The following is a 19,044-nucleotide window of genomic DNA, read 5'->3' as shown; positions in this document are numbered from 1 at the left end:
TTGATGTCGCCAGTGCATGAACAAGGTTGATTAAATCTTTATGATCCAATAAGAATTTTTTTCAGTCAACCAGCAAGGCTGAATTAGCTATGGGTGATGTCATCTGACTGCACCGAATGGACCCTTCTGTAAGCTCAGATAGCTCTACTGAGCATGTGCTGGAATTCCCTTGTGGGCATTGCTTCATGAGCCCCCTCAGTTTTTTTCTTTGTCAGAGCTTCAGCACAGACATGTATCTCTTAGAAAATCTTTCCTTTTAATCAGATCTTTCATACTTTTTCAATTATTTTGTAGCTTCACAGCTTCAGCAGCCCCCCCTCCCAACAGCCTTTTTCAGTGCTATATTAAAAAAAAAAAAAAAAAGGAAGAAAAGATTTCTTCACACAGTGCCATGGATCAAAGAAGCCCATGGTGAGTGGCTTCAAAGACTGTATATGTATTAGCAAGATATCCATTATGGACAGTCGTGATCTCTGTTACCATTGCCTTGGTCTGGACCATGACCAGGCAAACTGAGATAGATATTGAGCCAGCTAACTTAGCCTAAATAATAAATAAATGGCACAGGTAAAAGGTCTCTGAGATAACCAAAGAATTTAGATCAAGAGTGAGCACTGGAAGTGGGGTAGTTTGATTTCAGTAAAGCTTTTGAAACTGCTTTAGGCAAGCGCATATAGAATTCATCTTTGATTTTGTCAAGAGCCAGAATGGTTGGAGAACATATTGACCTCTGTTTTAATGTATTGAGTTGTTCTAAATGTAAACCGGAGTGAAGGCCAACACTAATACTTTGGTTTAAAAAAACACATAAATAAAATAAAAAAAATAAACATATTAAGAATGGAACATCTTCCCTGGGGCAGGTTAAATTGCAGTCTTATTTATTTATTTATTTATTTGAGGTTCTTTATATACCGACATTCGTTTAGTAACATCATGTCGGTGTACATTCAACAAAACTTTAGCAGCAGCGCTGGAACAGATAGAAAATAGCGGCAGTGCTTTACAATTAATATTCAACTTAGAAAGGACATTAGGAGATTATAACAAGGAAAAATTGGATCAGGGAATGCAAACAGGGAAGGGGAGGGAGAGGGAAAATAAAAGGAAGAATTAAGAAGAATATATTAACGTTAATACATATGATAAATACATTAAATACATTAGTTATAATAGATTACTAGGCATCAACTTTATAGAGATATTAGAGAGGAGTACTTTATGTAACTCGAAGGATAATGCATAATTACAAATTTACATAAGTTTGGTCTCAGGGAGAAGCAAGGGGGGAGTAGCTGGAAGTGAAGGTGGTTGCTTTATGTGAAGGCTTTTAAGAATAACCATGTTTTAAGTTTCTGCTTGAATTTTTTTGGGCATAGTTCCTGACGAAGGTCAGGTGGCAAACTGTTCCAGCAGGAGGGGCCAGCTAAGGCAAAGGCACGTTTTCTGGTTGTGTCGAGTCTGGTAGTTTTGTGAGGGGGTAATTGGAGTGTAGCTGCGTGTTGCGGTCTGGGGGTTCTGGAGTGTTTGCGGAACTGTATGGCGTTATTGAGCCAGTTCATGTTCTCAGTGTATAGGGTCTTATGTATTAGAGATAGGACTTTGAAGGTGATTCTTTGAGCAACTGGTAGCCAATGCAATTCTTTAAGTATGGGAGTGATATGATCTGACCTTCTTGTATTGGTGAGGATACGGGCCGCAGCATTTTGTAACATTTGCAGCGGTATCATTTATAAGAATTATAAATGATACACTATTAGACTCATTGCTTAATGCAATGCCAATTATAATTTGATTCAAACTTTGTAGCTGATTCAAATGTTTGATTTAACTTTTTGGAATCCACCTTGAAGCCATTTGTAGTAAAACGGCAGAATATCAAATGTCTGTTTTACAGGGTCATTTATCATTTCACATTAGGGCCTTAATGCTCGTATTGAGGTAGTTTGATGACAAAGGGTATGTAGCAGTATTGTATGTACTTTGTTGATGGTTACATAAGACAGTAAATATAAAAACATTTTATGATTTTGTAAATTTTTTGTTTTGTTTTATATTTTTACAGTTTTTATGAATGTTTTATTGGAAACCGCTCAGAGTTTGATGACGTGAAATATAAATTTGTTAAATAAATAAACTAGCTCCAACCTCAGTTAACCGAACTTGCCCATATGTCTTTGTTTCAGCCAGTCCTGTCATGTCACCATTTTAGCGCTCCAGTTGTGATGGCAGTCCTTTGTTTATTGAGATCAGAGCTGTCAAGAAGTGTACATATATGCCAAGTTGTGAAACACAATCTCTCTCTATTTTGATACTGAATATTGTGACTGCATTTTTGGATATCCAGCTGGCAGTGGCAAACCAGCAAGTATTAAATGGAAAAAATGTTTTTTCGGGATCCTTTTCTTTCCCCCTGCTCCATGAAAATTGGACAGGGCTATCCCTAACTATAGGGCTGCTCTGACCAGATATGAACATTGCAGTTGTTCCAGGTGAACAAGTGACCACCATGCTTGAACCGCCCGTGTGCGGGTCTGAAACTAGGCACCTCCTAATGATATCTGCCACTTTTGCCCGTCTGCAACAGGTCTTTACTGAGACTCCAGTCCACAATGGGTGGATTTAAGTGAGAGGCCTTTGTAACAGCTTCCATTCTCTATTCTCTCACAGGCTCCAAAAATGACAAGTGAGTACCAGCAAGCTGGCCAGAGCTGGTGTCATGGTGATGTTCTTTCCGTAGGGATCACAGCTGCTTGCACGTTCTGTTTTGTTGGTTAGCTGTTTTCATAAGAGCACTCATATTTTGCCCTTCGAGTTTTTCTTGCCGTACCAACAAGAATGATGTCCCTATAAAACTAATTTTGAAGGGCAGACTTTTTTTTTCTTGTTTTTACCTCTAGTTGCCTGGAGAAGGGTCCTGCGTAATCCCAAAGTCTTTCATCTTTTAAACACGCTGTAGCCTTCTGAAGGTCTCACCTCTATCCAGTTTCAGATTTTTGGTTTTATTTTTATTTTTTTTAATTCTTTAGTTATAAAATTTTTAAATCAGCAAACCAAATTTGCTTACAGAAATACATGGAATAACAAATCAATTCTTAATAAGTATTGTAGGCGTAATCTCTTATCCACTTGCCAGAAAAAAAAATATATATAAATCGGGGGAAGTAGTTGAAATTTAAAGAGAAAATTAGGAAAAAAGACAAAACCACAATAAGGCCATAACACAATTATCCAGCATTTATTTTATTATTATTATTTTTTTTTTACGTGCTTAACGGAGAAGAAGTTGCTGGTTTCTTAGACTCCAGAAACACTTAACTGCTCAGGGGAAAAGAATATAAAACACTCATCCCCTTTTCTAATTAGACATTTACAAGGAAATGTGAGTAAAAAGTTACCTGGATTCCTCAATCAAGATATATCCTGACTTAGCATCTACCACTCAAGCTCATCGTAGAGGGTTTTTAACCCTCCGCCAGGATACTTTTGGTTTATTTGTACCTTGAAACCTTTGATTAACCCCCCCTTATCCCTGTAACCTTATATTTTGTAAATCGTTATGATGGCGTTATTTCGACGATTCCGAATGACGGTATATAAAACTCGTTAAATAAAATAAATAAATCTAATTTTAACTTTACCAGTGTCTGCCATGTGGTGGCTCAGATATCAGCTGTTGATTTTATTAAATGAAAATACTGTGCCCATACTTTTCTGCTTACTTCCTGTCATTTTACAGAAATGTTGGCGGGAGACCCTGGGACTCTGCTCCCCAGGCCTGTGCAAACATCTGGAATGAGGGTGGGGCCAAGATGCATGCTGGGAAAGCACAGCCTCTGTCAGCTCAGCAACCACTTGATCAGTACATCAAGCTTCACCACTCTGTATCTCAAGATAATCTTCTTTTAATCGGCAAGTTGCAATATTGGTTCCCGTTTTAATCGAGGGCTCATTAGAACTGAACTTGTTCACATAACTGCATTGGTGTAGACAGAACTGTAAAAGAAAATTGTGCATCTGCCACCAGAGAGCTTCCATCTAGAGTTAAGCATCTGGAAGATAAAGAGACGGTTTTACAAACTGCCCATATTGGGACAAAGACCCATGCGGACTCTTTACCCATAGGGTCACTGGTACCTTCTTTTTCTGCCAGTTAAATTTTTTTTTTGCCTGAAGGGTATGTGTGAAGATTTTGAAAATGCCATCTAAGCATGCGCCTTTCCTCTCTTGACCTCGGCATGCCAGCAGGAATGCTGCCTGTCAGCGCGGCTGACAGGCAGTTAAAAGTCCAGGAGCAACTCCTGGACTTTTAACCACCTCAAGGGCGGGCAGTTTTTCAGATGGTCGATTTTTAGTGCAGGTAGAATTCTTTTTCACGCACAGAAATCGCTTTGAACGTTGCCCTCTAAAGGGGGGTAATACTGTAACATAACCTATAAGTTAACCGAGAAGCACATGTCGAGTTGCACCACTTTTCAAGCTGGCTGACGTGCACAAGTCTGTTTTGAAAATTATCCCGTTGAAACCATCTGCATACATTTTTTAAAAAGTGCCAGCAGATCAGATCCGGAAAATGGACGCTCAGTTTTAAGAGCGTCCCTTTTCCTAACCCATGGCTGTGCACCAGTTAGGGCAGAGCTTTCCAAACTTTTCATGTTGGTGACACTTTTTAGACAAACATAATTTCACGACACGGTAATTCAGTCTACTAGTAAACCAGAGGTTAAAGGTTAAACGAACGAAACATATTTTGACAATTTATGTATGTTTCCTTAAATATATACATAAATAAAATGTTTCACGACACAACCTATCTCATGAAAACCTTAAATTTATATTAAAAATATATATTCCAAAATTCATGTTATTGTTATAATTTATGAGAAACAATAATAAAACAAATTGTCTGTCCCCCACACACTCATCTCTCTCCTCCCCCCCAGCACGTCTGGCCCCCACACACTCATATCTCTCCCCCTCAAGCACATGTCTGTCCCCCCCAGCACGTTTGCCCCCCACTCACTCATCTCTCTCTCCCCAGCACATGTCTGGCCCCCACACTCATGTACCTCATCTTTTTGATTGTTGCCAGTTAAGTGCTTCACTCCCTTCCATGATCACCAGACACTGCTGCTTGCAGTCAGTACTCCTCATGGCCAGGCCTCATCGGCAGCAGCAGCCAATGCAAGGATGGCTGGGCTCGTTCCACCCACCAAGCCCCCCCAAAAAACGCGATTGACAGCAAAAATCACCCAATAATAAGCAACCCATAAACTGAAAAAAAAAAAGTGAATCTCTAGGAATAAAAAAGCCCAAACTCGCATCAGAGTTGACCGGGCTTGCGCGACACACCTGCACACTGCAGGCGACACACTAACGTGTCCCGACACACAGTTTGGAAAGCTCTGGGCTAGGGTAATGGGCGTTCATAAAATTGAGCATCTGTTTTCCAAACCCGCTGACAGCCACCTCTCCTGGGCCAAGGAGGCGCTAGGAGCGCGCAATTGTCCCTAGCGCCTCCTTTTAGCGCAACCCTTCGTTTGCATTCAGTATCGCACGCCCAGGAGAGGGGGCTGAGCGTGCGTTCTAAGAGCGAGCGCTGAAAACGGACGCGCTTTTTTAGCGGGTCCATACTGTATCGGCCTGATTATCGGGCAGGCGAGATTTGTAAAAGGTCATTTCTGCATTTGAAACTCTGCTTTACCCACAGGAAATGCTTTAGAAAATGACCCTGTAAGCCAGTGGTTCTCAATAGGTGTGTCGCAGGGCTAGCAGGAGGCTGCGCTGTCTTCCTCAGCCTGGCTTGTTTATTGGAGCTGACTTGAGGCCACCCTTGCTTCCTTCTCCTCTTTCTGGCCCAGTGGGAGGCTTTCTCCTTCACCCAGATCAGCGTGAGACATTACCAACTCCTGCTGTTCGGGGCCCAACTGGACATCAACTTTTATCGTCCCCTGCTGGGCCTGGAAGTGATGCGCTGATGCTCTTTTAACCCTGTGATGCTGGGCAGGGAGAAGTAGAAGAGAGAAGAATCTGGATGGGCAGGGAGAGTAAAGCCAGGGGAGAGAGAGGGAATACAGAGCAAAGGATGTGAGGAGATGCGAGTGTGAGTGGATGATTGAAAGGGAATAATTGAGAGAACCGAGGGATAGCACCATGGAGGGGGGAGTGATGCGTGTGCAAGAGCCATAATATGTCAGTTTTGGGAATGAGCATTTCTTCTGTCTTTGTATTATGCTTAGTATAGGAGGAAATATAGTTCTGTTTCTAGTTCTCCAGCTTTGCGTTCCATGTAAAGTGGCTTATTAGAGTTTCCATTCCAGTTTTTATCTCCACCTATGTAATGTGGTCTTTTATTCTGTATTTGGTGAAGGTCGGTTCTGTGTGTGTGACAGAGGGTGAGGTATTTACTAGCATGTAGGCATTTCTATCAGTCGTCTTTGTTGTGCTTTCTCAGTAGGATATGCACTGATGGTGCAGTGCTGCCTTTTCATAAGGAGTGCTATTGCTGTTTGAGTCCTTGGACTTAGTGCTATGGTTGCTACACACGTACTGAGTGGGGGTTGTTTTTTTTCCAGGTTTTGTATTTTACAATGCACCTGGTAATAGAGGGAGTTTGTGTTGCTGTTTCTAAGATGACACCAGAATCTTATCTTTTTTGTACAGGGAAATGTCCTAGTTCTGTTGTTTACCCATTGTTGGGTGTCGGGGAGTTCCTGTGGATACAGAGCATGTGTTTACATTTAGTCCCGTGGTGGTCATGAGTTCAGTGTGTCACATAGGTGAGCATCATCTGTCAGGCTCTGAGCAGCTAACAAAGTCACTCAGTGAGTGGTAGAAAAGGAAATCAAACCGGGGTTTCTAAGTTTGCTAGAGAAGAGCCCATCGCAAGTGACTCTTGAGCTTGGTCAGCTCAAAGATCTGTCTGATGCTCTTCCACAATGACCGTGTGTTTACGGTCCCTGCACAACCCACTTTAAAGCTTGCGGACGGAATAATCTCTGCATTGTTTCCCATTAAAGTACAATCATCGGTGGTCCTGGGTCGTTTGGCACAAACAAGAGCTAGGGTTCTTGCTTTCCATTCCAATTCTTGGTCTATATTCCGTCGCACCTTCTCCCGGAGATAGAAATTAGTGGGCTCCTTGCCTGGTTTTCTTGGGACTCTCCAGGGCTTGTGTTTGAAGTGTTTGAACTATTTGAACACGCCCTGTTCCCGTATATGAAATAGAAAAAATTTCACAATTAATCTTTGCTTCTCTCTAATGGTTTCTGTCCTACATAACAGACATTGCATGGGTGTTGTCTGTATTTTTTTTTCCCAATTTTTCCGTCTGTATATTTACACGCCACACGGTGATAAGGTTCCGTGCTGCTGCGGTCACCTACTGGCTCCCTTGCTCAGCTGGCAGGGGCATGGGCCGCAGTAAGATCCAGATTTGCCATGAAGCACAGTTTTGCCCGAGGAAAGGCGACGGCTGTTTCAGCTTCGGGCAGTGGGGTCCCTGTGAGGCTGTCAGGCGTGGCTGAGATAAAGCCTCATCCCAGCGCTCAACCAGAAACCTCGAGAGGCCTGAGGCAGGGTAGCGTGCAAATAAATGGTGCTTCAAGACCAGCAAAGGGAGCTCAGCAAGGCCTTTTCATCAAACTTCATACATCGGTGAAAGACTAGAGAGCAGTCGCCTGTACATAATTTTAAGGCGATTGTTGTAATATCCCTTAACACCCCCTTTGTATTTACAGCTTCCCCCCCTCTCCTTCCTCTTAAAAATCAGTTTTATTGTAAAGCCTTTATGCTGCATTTTTGTTCTTTGGAAACCGATGTGATGTTATTAACGAATGTCGGTATATAAAAAAGCGTTAAATAAATAAATCTTGGTTGCTCGCCTTTTTTTCATTGCTGCGGGTTTTGGTGGCATATCGGGATGACACCGCTGCTTCAGACTGTAGCTTAACACTTTTATAGCATTAAAAAAAAACCACCCCAAAACACTATACTCTGATTTGAATTGTGAGGTCCATTGTATTTTTCGTCAAGTCCAGTAAATATCTTTGTTGTGGCTGAAGCTCTGCCTTGAGAGCACGAGGAAGTTCTCTTTGGCATTCCCCGGGCAGTGAAACAGAGTCGGAGGGCCGCTGCCTCACCAGGGCACAGCCACAATTTTTTTTTTTCAGGGTCAGGTTTGGGAAACCGTTTAATTGCAAACGCTAACAAAACATTGCTTGCTTTCGGCCTTTTTTTTTTAAAAGCATGCTAGTTTCCCAAGCCTCACGCCAGGCTTCGCCGCATTAAGACGTTGCACTGTTACGGGGCTCCTGTGGGAAATTTAAATCACTTTTACTGTAAGGAAGAGTAAACACTGAAGTGAACGCACAGCACAAAGCATTGAGAGTGCAAGATAGGGGCAGGCCTGCAGGGTTTTAAGTGACACACCTAGCTTCTAGAAAATGTTCTGGGTGGTCTTGGATCCTGTGGTTCAGCAGCGGCAGCCGGTGGGTCAGAACAGTGGCTGCTGCAGCCATCAGCACGGTCCTTGCTATCGCCACCTCTTCCCACCTCCGTTACACCTCCCCTCAATCCTCCTCCTCCTCCTCCATTAGCTTTTTGTGTCTCTGGTTTCTTAATTTTATTTTTATTTTTTTGTGGTGTGATCGAGCCATCACGGTACTGCTGTGTGTTTTGCTCTTTTTTTTTGGGCCTGGCAGTTTTCCTTCTGTTCTGTTGGACTTTCCAGCTCAATCAGAACCGGTCTACCTTGGGCTACAGTGCCAATAGCCTTCATTCATAACTGCCTGGGGTTTTCCTCCACCCCCACTGTTTTATGGCCCCCTCCTGACTCAACCCAGCTATCGCAGTGACAGTCCTCAGCCAGGGAGCCACAGACTACAGCGTCCACTGAAATTATGCTAACGTGGACCTTGAGTCTGGCCACTGGGTGTGTCTGCTGAATGGTAACTGGGACACTGCGAAAGCTACGTTTGCAGCGATCTTGGCCAGCCCAGGCAGCAGAGTCCTGGCCCAAGAATTGGACCCTGGTCCTCCTCATGGTAACTGCGTGGCTCTTGGCACAGGACCAGCTTTGTGTTTCCCCTTGATCACACTGCCTTATCAGTTGCATTTCACGTAGCACTTACGGAGTACACAGTGCTGTACGTTTTCATACTGATTTTCTTTCTTTTCCCCAGGTGCAGTCTCTCCCTTGCTTTCTCTTTCTGGTTCCTCAGGCTGATCATGATAGCTGTCATACCTGGGATGGTGCAGTGCCTTCCATGAAATGGGATGGATTGGGGACTTGCAGGCATGATCTTTTCTCCCTCCGAGTCCTTCCTGTTTAAATCTCTGGCTTGCTTTAGCCCTGAGCCGCCCTCCTTTTAAGAAGCAACTTTCATTTCTTTTCCATTCTTACCCGTGCCCGATTTTCACCTGTAACACTGTTAATGGTTGGAAGGCAAGGGATTTAAATAGTCTGGTTAGGAATTAAAAGTGCAAGGATTTAAACAGATGAACTGCAATTCAGCATCAGTGTTTGAGCTGGGGGTGCTGGCTTGAAGGAGAGATCATGAGCTGAGGGCTCCAACACCCTTTGACAAGGAGCAGAGAGAGACCTGTTAAATTCTCTCCACATTTCTCCTAAGCATCTGATTTGGAAAGAAAGGCACGCTGGGGGATTTATTCTACTTTATGTCCAAGATATTCAAAAAAGCACAATTTGTTCTAGAGATTTTGCATTAAAAAAAAAAAACCGCACACCAACTACAGGAGGGGATGAAAATCAAAATATACAGCACTCAAAAAAAACCTGAAAGGCAGCCCCAGTCCCAAAGCCCTGTATATGGCCTGCATGATTAGAGTGGGGCTGCCCAAAGGAAAGTTTCCTAAGCATGGTTAAAGCAAATAACAGGGGATCCCTCCCTTTACTGCAGAATGTGCTCTACTTCTAAAACCTGCTGGGTCTAAATTCGTCAAAATGTCACCTTGCCGGTTTGTCTTGTTTCTTATTTTGGTCTTGCGCCTGGGATTCCCTTTTATTATCTTAATTTTGTTTAAAGTTTTAAAAATATTTATTGTAATAAAGAGTGAATGTTTGGGATTGGGGGGGGTTTTGTGGGGGGGGGGGGGGTGTTTCATTGTGTTTCTAAAATCTTCCTTTCCCCAAATTCACCCCTGAATCTAAGCCAGTTTTATTATTTTCTACATTAATGTGATGTTTGTATGTAGATTCAATTAACGATCCCTGATCTGTTTGGATTTATAATGGTGCACGGGATAAGAGAGCTTTAAAAAAAAAAAGCCAAAAAAACCTTAAACTTTGATGTCTGTGGCTTGGGTGGCAACAGGGCTGTGCTCTACACCCCAGGGGCTGCAGATTTGAGTTTGGATTGGAGGAGCAGAGAGGGAGGTAGAAAGTGAATATTAGTCAAGCTTTTATTGAGCCAGTTGATATAGTGATTCTGAATTTCCAGAAAGCATTTGATAAAGTCCCTCATGAGAGACTTCTAAGGAAATTAAAATGTCATGGGATAGGGAGCAGTGGCCTATTGTGGATTGTGAAATGGTTAAAAGATAGAAGACAGAGAGTTGGGATAAATGGTAAACTTTCCCAATGGAGAAAGGTGAATAGTGGAGTGCCCTAGGGATCTGTTCTGGGACCACTGCTTTCTAACATCTATAAATGACCTGGAAATGGGAACGAATGAGGTGATCATAGAAACATGAGAGCAGAAAAGGACTATATGGCCCATCCTTACTTCCCATCTGTCCAATTAACTTAGCTTTATAATTCTCAACCCTTTCTTAGAGATCCGCTGTATTTATTCCATGCTTTCTTGAATCCAGATACTGTTTTTGTCTCCACCACTTCCAGTAGGAGGCTGTTGCACACATCCACCACCTTTAGATGTCACCATTCAGGAAAAGAATCTAGGCATCAATGTTGATAATGCATTGAAATCTTCTGTGTAGTGTGCAGCAGCCAAGAAAGGTAAATAGAATGCTAGGGATTATTAGGAAAGGAATGGAGAATGAAACAGAGAATATCATAATGACTCTGTATCACTCCATGGTGCAACCTCATCTTGAGTACTGAGTGCAGTTCTGATCACCACATCTCAAGAAAGATATAGCAGAATTAGAAAAGGTACAAAGAAGTGCAACCAAAATGGTAAAGAGGATGGAATGATTCCCTTATGAGGAAAGGCTAAAGAGTTTAGGACTCTTCAGCTTGGAGAAGAGACGGCTGAGGGGGAGATATGATGGAGGTCTATAAAATAATGAGTGTAATGGAACGAGTAAATGTGAATCAGTTGTTTACTGTTTCAAAAAGTACAAAGACTAGGGGACACACAAAGTTACTAAGTTGTACATTTAAAACTAATAAGAGAAAATATTTTTTTAATCAACGCATAATTCAGCTCTAGAATTCATTGCCAGAGGGTGTGGTGAAAGCTGGTGGTGTAGGTGCATTTAAAAAAGGTTTGGACAGTTTCCTGGTGGAAAGATCTATAACGAATGCTGGTATAGAGTAATACAGTCCCAACACTTCACTCAGGTGTATAAATGCTTAGTTTCATTTATTCAAAATTGGCAACTCCATTGTTATAATGCACAGTCTTTCATGCACACGGGGTCCCCCGACACGGACCCGTGTTTCGCCAGCGGCTGCGTCGGGAGGGATGCCCATAAACTTTAACAGGAAATTCTAAAAATAAATTACAAAGGACTGTATAAGAAATGGTATTGGTACAGAATAAATACAGGTTAGTGCACGCATACATTTTACCTTTAGACGGGATTCTTAAGTTCCTGGCATGGAGTGCGTTCAAGCAGAGATCAGAACCAACTTAAAAGCTGTCAAAACTCGCGCCAACCAGATTTTACAGACCAATCAGAGGAGAGGAAAGGCCAGCCAATCACAGATGGAGAAGTGACAGCTGCATCCTATCAGAATCATGTAAAGTGAAACCATTCGATTTCTTTGTTGAGGCCCTTCGGTGTCACACTATCTAACCGATGTATCCACCTTTGTTCACAACGTGTCAATAAAGTGTCAAAATCACCACCACGCAATGAAGGTGTAACAATTTCTAAAACAAAAAAGAATAAATCAGATACTGTGTGAAAGTGTGATAACCAATGATCAACAAGAGGGGCCAGATTTCGAGAATGTTTTATATTAGATCTATGTTCAATCACTCGGGTGCGAATCTGTCTTTTGGTTTTACCTACGTATAACATATCACAGGGACAACGGATGATCTACACTACGCCTGCAGAGGCACAGTCCGAGTCTTGTCGCAGGGTATAGCATCTTGTGGTAAGGGGTTCAACGAATTGGGAAAGAGTGGTTGTATGTTTACATACTGAACAGTTTCCACAGGGTCTGTGACACCGAAGGGCCTCAACAAAGAAATCGAATGGTTTCACTTTACATGATTCTGATAGGATGCAGCTGTCACTTCTCCATCTGTGATTGGCTGGCCTTTCCTCTCCTCTGATTGGTCTGTAAAATCTGGTTGGCGCGAGTTTTGACAGCTTTTAAGTTGGTTCTGATCTCTGCTTGAACGCACTCCATGCCAGGAACTTAAGAATCCCGTCTAAAGGTAAAATGTATGCGTGCACTAACCTGTATTTATTCTGTACCAATACCATTTCTTATACAGTCCTTTGTAATTTATTTTTAGAATTTCCTGTTAAAGTTTATGGGCATCCCTCCCGACGCAGCCGCTGGCGAAACATGGGTCCATGTCGGGGGACCCCGTGTGCATGAAAGACTGTGCATTATAACAATGGAGTTGCCAATTTTGAATAAATGAAACTAAGCATCTATACACCTGAGTGAAGTGTTGGGACTGTATTACTCTATACCAGCATTCGTGTTGGATCTCTACATAACCAGTTTGAATGCTGGCTGCAGCTCGGTTGCTTGTGGAAAGATCTATAAACCATTCTTAAGATGTAATTTCAGAAATCCACTGCTTATCCCTAAGATAAGCAGCATAGAATCTGTCTTCCCTTTGGGATCCTGCCAGGTATTTGTGACCTGTTAGAAACAGGACACTGGGCTTGATGGACCTTTGGTTTAATCCAGTATGGAAAATCTTGTGTCCTTATATTCTAAAAAGGAAAACCTTAGATATGATTGTTTAATGGCTCACTGAATTTTATAATAAAATATTTTCTAGTACTGCTGTCTTATGGGCAAAACCTCTGTGTTTTGTTTTGTTTTTGTTTTCCTGTTTCAGTTCTTCACTTCAGGCCATGAACGAGGAACACAGCGACGAGCAGCCCGTGGGTGCCAGCAACCAGTACCCCAAAGAGACTGCGAAGAAACGTCACACCTCGAGCCGAAGCTCCCGGGGTAGCGAGTCCTCCAGATCCTCTAGGAAAAGCTTCCGGCTGGATTACAGGCTCGAGGAAGATGTGACCAAGTCAAAGAAAGAGAAAGACGGACGATTCGTCAATCCATGGCCAACTTGGAAGCCCCCCGTTCTGAAAAATATTTTAAAATGGGCCTTCACAGAGAAAAATAACAGCAACATCCCAAGCTCCAAAGAGGTAACTGAATGTAGGAAAATTTGTGGCTACAGGGTTTCAGCATCGCCTGCAGAGGGGGAGAGTTTTGCCTATCCTTCTCGCTCGCTCTTCCTGGAATCCAGCTTGCCCCGCTGGATTACTGTTTACCTTTTTTTCCTTTTATCTTTTTATTGCAAATATATAACGCTGTCCGTCCTTCTCACTAAGCTAAGGAAGATGGAAGCTGAAGAAGCATTTAGAGCTGCAGTGTCGCACCCTTCTTTTGACATTTTATGTGTTATGTCAGTATTTATATGCAGGACAATATTCAAAAGATCTAGGTACCTAACTTAAGGAGTTGGGTACCTAGATCTTCCTAAATGAAAAATGTCCCACTGCTGAGTGCCTAAATTTAAGCGCCTGTTTTTACTAGTTCCCTAATAAGTGGGCAGGGCCAAGGGTGGAAGTAAGTTAGGCGCACAGCACTGATTTCCAGCACTAGATGGATAAATAGCAGGCCTGAGTTAGGTGACTGTTTTCAGTCAGACTTAGGGTCCTAAGAGACTAATATTCAGCCATGGGTGTATCCGACTATGTTCTTCCTAACTTATACCAGATATTCAGCTGCGTGGGCCCTCCGCTGAATATATTTGGCTGTCAGGAACTTAACCAGATAAGTTTATTCGACTAACTTTAGGTCTGCTTTCAAACAGGCCTGAAGTTAGCTGGCTATCTTAGCTGGATAATGCCACACACCAGCATTTATTCAGCTAATTTAAGTGGTGGCACGGCCACACAATGCTCCCGACCCACCCTGACATAGCTGGATACGTTTTTAGCCACATGAAATCTCATCTGGTTACATGAGGACCAGTTTGCATGTCATAACATTTAAATCCTGTAGTGTCCCCAGCTAAGTCTGAACTTGGCCAGATACACTGCTTTGAATAATGGTCTCTTAAGTTATCTGCTGAAAATAGGCGTCTAAATTTAGGCACTCAGATTTTATTGAATGTTGGCCTGGAGGTGCTTAAGGTGGCTATTGATGCACCTCCCGAATGCAGGATATCACCTAGGTAAAAGCCATATTAAATGTTACCAACGTTGAAAAGGCCGACCTTGGTTCTACCTCTTCTCCCCGGCAGTCAGAACAGCACCGATGAACACGGTCTGCGTGCACTCCCGGTTTCTGTGGCTGCTCCTTCTTCCCTGGTGAAAGAGCAGGCAAGGGGACTAGGAGCCGACGCTAAGTGTCCCCCCCTCCCCCCCCCCCTGCACTGTTCATAGCGCTGAGCCCCCAAGTAAGTGAGGGGGAGATGAAGATGGAAAAGAGCCCGGAGAGATGAAGAACAACCGAAGGGAAAGGATGGGAAAGGAGAGAGAAGAATTCAGGGTCTGGGAATGCTGAGGCCTCTGGCAGGAGAGGAGATGGAAAGAAACTTAAGTGGGGAGATGGAGATGAATTTAAGAGGGGTGGGAGATAGAGAGGGAGAGACAGAGATGAATTTTTGGGTGGGGGAGTAATGCAGAGAAATGGGAAGAGGCAGGTGGAGAGGAACCTGTCAGGGGGAGACTAAGAGGAGACTGGAAGTAGGGAAGGATTAGAGGACTGATATCACCACGCCATCTGCCAGCACTCCCCCTTCCTAAAATCCTAAATCTGCCCAGGTCAGTCATGTATGAAGTTTAGTCACATAACAGGACAATTGGTGTCCTGTTCTTGCTTAAGCGGGGACATGGGACAATTTCTTTAAAAACAGGGCTGTCTTTTAGAAAGGAAGACACTTGACCATCCCAGTACAAAGGGAAAAAAAAAAGATGTACTGTTTTCTTCTAATTGAAAATGAGAGATTTTAGTTTTGATTTGAAGGGAAATTTGTAGAAATTCTAAAAATCAAGAGGAAGCTGATTCCAAGGAATACTGCAAGTAAAAAAAAAAAAAAAAAAAAAAAAAAAGGGCCTGGAAGCAGGAAAGAGATGATCTGGAATGGGGTAAACTACGAGTCACCCGTTAAAAAGGCCCAGATTTGGCGTTGCTATTCAATCCATCGGAGAGTGCTTTACAGTGGAACTGTGAGGCAGCAGACTGGTGTTTTGAGTTTGCTGCCTGCACTTAGCTGAAGTCGAGTGTGTGCTCAAGCCCAGAGTGGGGTGAGGATGGGGTGGGAGGGAAGGAAGACGGCATTCGCTGTGGCAGCGACCCCCCCCTGCCAGCTGTAGAGCAGAACTGTGCGAGTGTCTCGGGGCAGTCGTCCCTCGCAAGGGTCACTGAGTCACCTGGACGTGCCACGCAGCTACAAACTGGGCCAGCCCTGCCTCTCAGGCCTCTGCAGTTTGCATTGTGGGCTCCGTCCCCTGTCCATTGGGCTATGTCGGGCCCCGGGAGCAGGGCAGGGGTTAGAACTCCACTTTAGCTGTGACAGAAGCATCTTCATAACCTGAGGGAGGGCGTCTGCAGCAAGCGTGAGGCTGGTGTGGGTACTGAAGGGGAAGAGCTGAGGCTTTCTGTATTGTACCACACTCCTTTTTGTTTTCCTTTTTAAGTTGAAAACCAGGCTCCCCCCAGTGCCGGCAAAGAGCATTTGTAGTGCCGCTGAGGACTGGTCATCAGATGTTGTTAATCAGATTGCCGTTAGTAGCAATAATGATGATTCACAAAGGAGTGGACTTGGAGCTCTAGCACAGAAGCAAATATTGCTAAATAGGTCCCCTATCATCAAGTACAATTCCTAGCAGAGACACGGGACCCATTTAGAGAGCATTCGCCCTTTGTCCAGTTTCTATGTGGCCACACGACCTTGGCTTATGAGTGAGTCTCTTACACATCACCCCCCTGAGCCCCTGTGTGTACTCCCTGCTGCAGTCCAGCATCCCACCAGAGATAGCAGCCACAGGAGTCGTGTGTCTGACTGAATAAATCCGTTACAACAGATAAGACGAGAGCCACAGCTCTTGTTGTGCCACTGCTGCAGCAGAGCTGTGGGTTGAGCAAGCTAGCATAACCACTTTGTCCAAGACTCTCATCGTATCACACAATAGAAAACCTTCTCAGTTACAGGATTTTTACATTCCACATTCTCCGTTTTCTTAAAAAGAAACTAAAGGCTAAATCTTTTCAAAAGGATTTACATGCACAAAACCTGCTTTTATGCACATAAATGGGCTTTTGAAAATCCCCCAGGGGGAATGCATAAGCGATTTCGCGTGTACTTTTCCATGCACTAGAATATAAGAACATAAGAATGTCCATACTGGGTCAGACCAAGGGTCCATCAAGCCCAGCATCCTGTGTCTAATAGTGGCCAATCCAGGCTACAAGTACCTGGCAAGTACCCAAACATGAAATAAATCTCAAGCTATTATTGCTTATTAATTAATAGCAGTTTATGGATTTTTCCTCTAGGCACTTATCCAAACCTTTTTTAAACCCAGTTACACTAACTGCTGTAATCACATCCTCTGGCAATGAATTCCAGAGCTTAACTATGTGCTGAGTGAAAAAGAATTTTCTTTGATTTGTTTTAAATGAGCTACTTGCTAACTTCATGGAGTGCCCCCTAGTCCTATTATCTGAGAGAGTAAATAACCAATTTGCATTAACTTTTTCAAGTCCTTTTATGATTTTGTAGACCTCTGTCATATCCCCCCTCAGTTGTCTCTTCTCCAAACTGAACAGCCCTAACCTCTTCAGCCTTTCCTCATAGGGGAGCTGTTCTATGCCCCTTATCATTTTGGCCACCCTTCTCTGCACTTTCTCCAGTGCAGCTATATCTCTTTTGAGATGCGGCGACCAGAATTGCACACAATATTCAAGGTGCGTTCTCACCATGGAGTGACATTCAAGTCGGTGGAGTTGGGAAGTCCATTTAATGCATACTTTTGATTTTCAAAAAGTATGTGCGGAAATCTACCCGTCCACTTTGACATCTGTGAATTCATACCTGTGTGTGTGTGTGTGTTTATGCCGTCGGGGTTCTGTGCACACCCGCTAGTTTTCAGCACTGACTTGTATGCTTAAGTCTGCTTTGACAAGTCTGTATGTACTTTCTACATGCAGACCTTAACCCTGTGCCGGCTTTAATAAAATTACCCTCACTGTTTATGGAAGACTGCTCCTCCTTCCCTTCTGAAATGGTCATACAATGTTCTGGCACATAAATAATAAAGGGACAATGTATATCTCAGAGATGGCTGCTGCACAGATACATCCTGTGCTGAGCGGGTTTGTAAGTAAGAGGCAGCGTTGGGGAAGGGTGAGAGAGAGGGGGCTGTAAACTGCATTAAACACTATTTTGGATTATAGTGGAGAGGGAGGTCATGCCAAGACTCTTCCTATGTTTAAAACACATATCTTGGAGCATTGTGGTAGTATCGGAAGTTCTCATTTAGGATTTCAACTTATCTTCCATTGGCTTGACCATCATAATTCCCTGTCAGATCTCCAATATTTTTGTTGAGTGTGATTTACCCCATGCCTGAGAAGGGAATTTTGCACTATTTCTAATTTGTCATGAAAATGATGGATGGATGTATTTATTTATTTAATGCACCCACCCCTCTGGTCACACTCAAGAGACTGAGTGGTCATTTTTTCTTTGTCAATCCCCTTATGATGTTTCCACTTTGTGCATGTACTTTTTGATGACTGGCTCGCTGTGTTTTCTCGGTTTACCATTGGTTGATTTTGCTTACGTGATTTTTTTGATGCCGGCTTTTACATCCCTTTGGCTTAGATTTCCTTTCATCCCTTTGGCCGTTGAAATCTCTAGGGGATGTATTAAGTTCCTGAGCTGCTGCACTCTAATGCATCCGAGGGCACCCAGTCCCAGCTTGAAATGGTTGTCTGGCCTCTGGCCCTGGACCAGGGTCCTTGGCATAGGATCAGCTGAGGTCGGGCTGGCCAATAGCCACACTGGGGGAGGGGGCAGGCGTGAAAAATCTTGGTAAGTTTAAGAAGCCAAGCATGCGTCGGCTCAGCCTCTTCTTCTTTTTTTTGCCTGTCCTGTGAAATTCAATAGAGATCGGAGTTCACGCTGATTATAATTGTGGTCATACTTTTTTGTCAGCTGGTTTCGGCATACTTGGTGATCATGCTGTTGATGAATAACTTGGTCTCCCTACATTAAAGACAGTCAGACAAGTTAAAAAAACAAATTATTTATTTTCCTCCAAGACACACAGTAAGAGACAAGATAAGTACAATTCGAGGCGTGTGGCACAAACTGAGTATATTAAAAGTAAACAATTTTTTCTGACTTGTTTAGAAAGTATCAGAGCATAACATCAAACCCTTGTACAATTTATCAATTTTTATATATGCTTCATAATGAACACCTTTGATCATTTTAGTGGCTGCCCTGTGGACTGACTATTTGGTTTATATTCTTTAGATGGTTTGGTCTGATCAAAGATTTGTACAGATGCAATATCTCCTCCCCTCTCCTGCTTAGCTATTCCTCTGCCTATGCAGCCAAGTATCCTTTTGGCTTTCAACATTGCCTTATCTACTTGTTTGGCCCCCTTTAAGATCATCGG

The 19,044-nt window shown here is 43.1% G+C and overlaps 1 protein-coding gene across 5 annotated transcripts in view; it reads left to right on the top strand.

The window, feature by feature from the left end:
* The window catches only part of NAPEPLD (N-acyl phosphatidylethanolamine phospholipase D), a 116,890-nt gene that overhangs the window by 67,739 nt on the left and 30,107 nt on the right, over positions 1-19,044 (top strand). For all 5 annotated transcript variants that reach the window (XM_029615465.1, XM_029615466.1, XM_029615467.1 and 2 more), the window contains one exon: positions 13,239-13,551. In XM_029615465.1, the coding sequence (XP_029471325.1) occupies positions 13,239-13,551 (313 nt within the window). The remainder of the gene's footprint in view (positions 1-13,238; positions 13,552-19,044) is intronic.

The sequence above is a fragment of the Rhinatrema bivittatum genome, chromosome 9 (genome assembly GCF_901001135.1).
Source record: "Rhinatrema bivittatum chromosome 9, aRhiBiv1.1, whole genome shotgun sequence".
Lineage (NCBI taxonomy): Eukaryota > Metazoa > Chordata > Amphibia > Gymnophiona > Rhinatrematidae > Rhinatrema > Rhinatrema bivittatum.
This window is presented reverse-complemented; position numbering and strand designations above follow the sequence as displayed.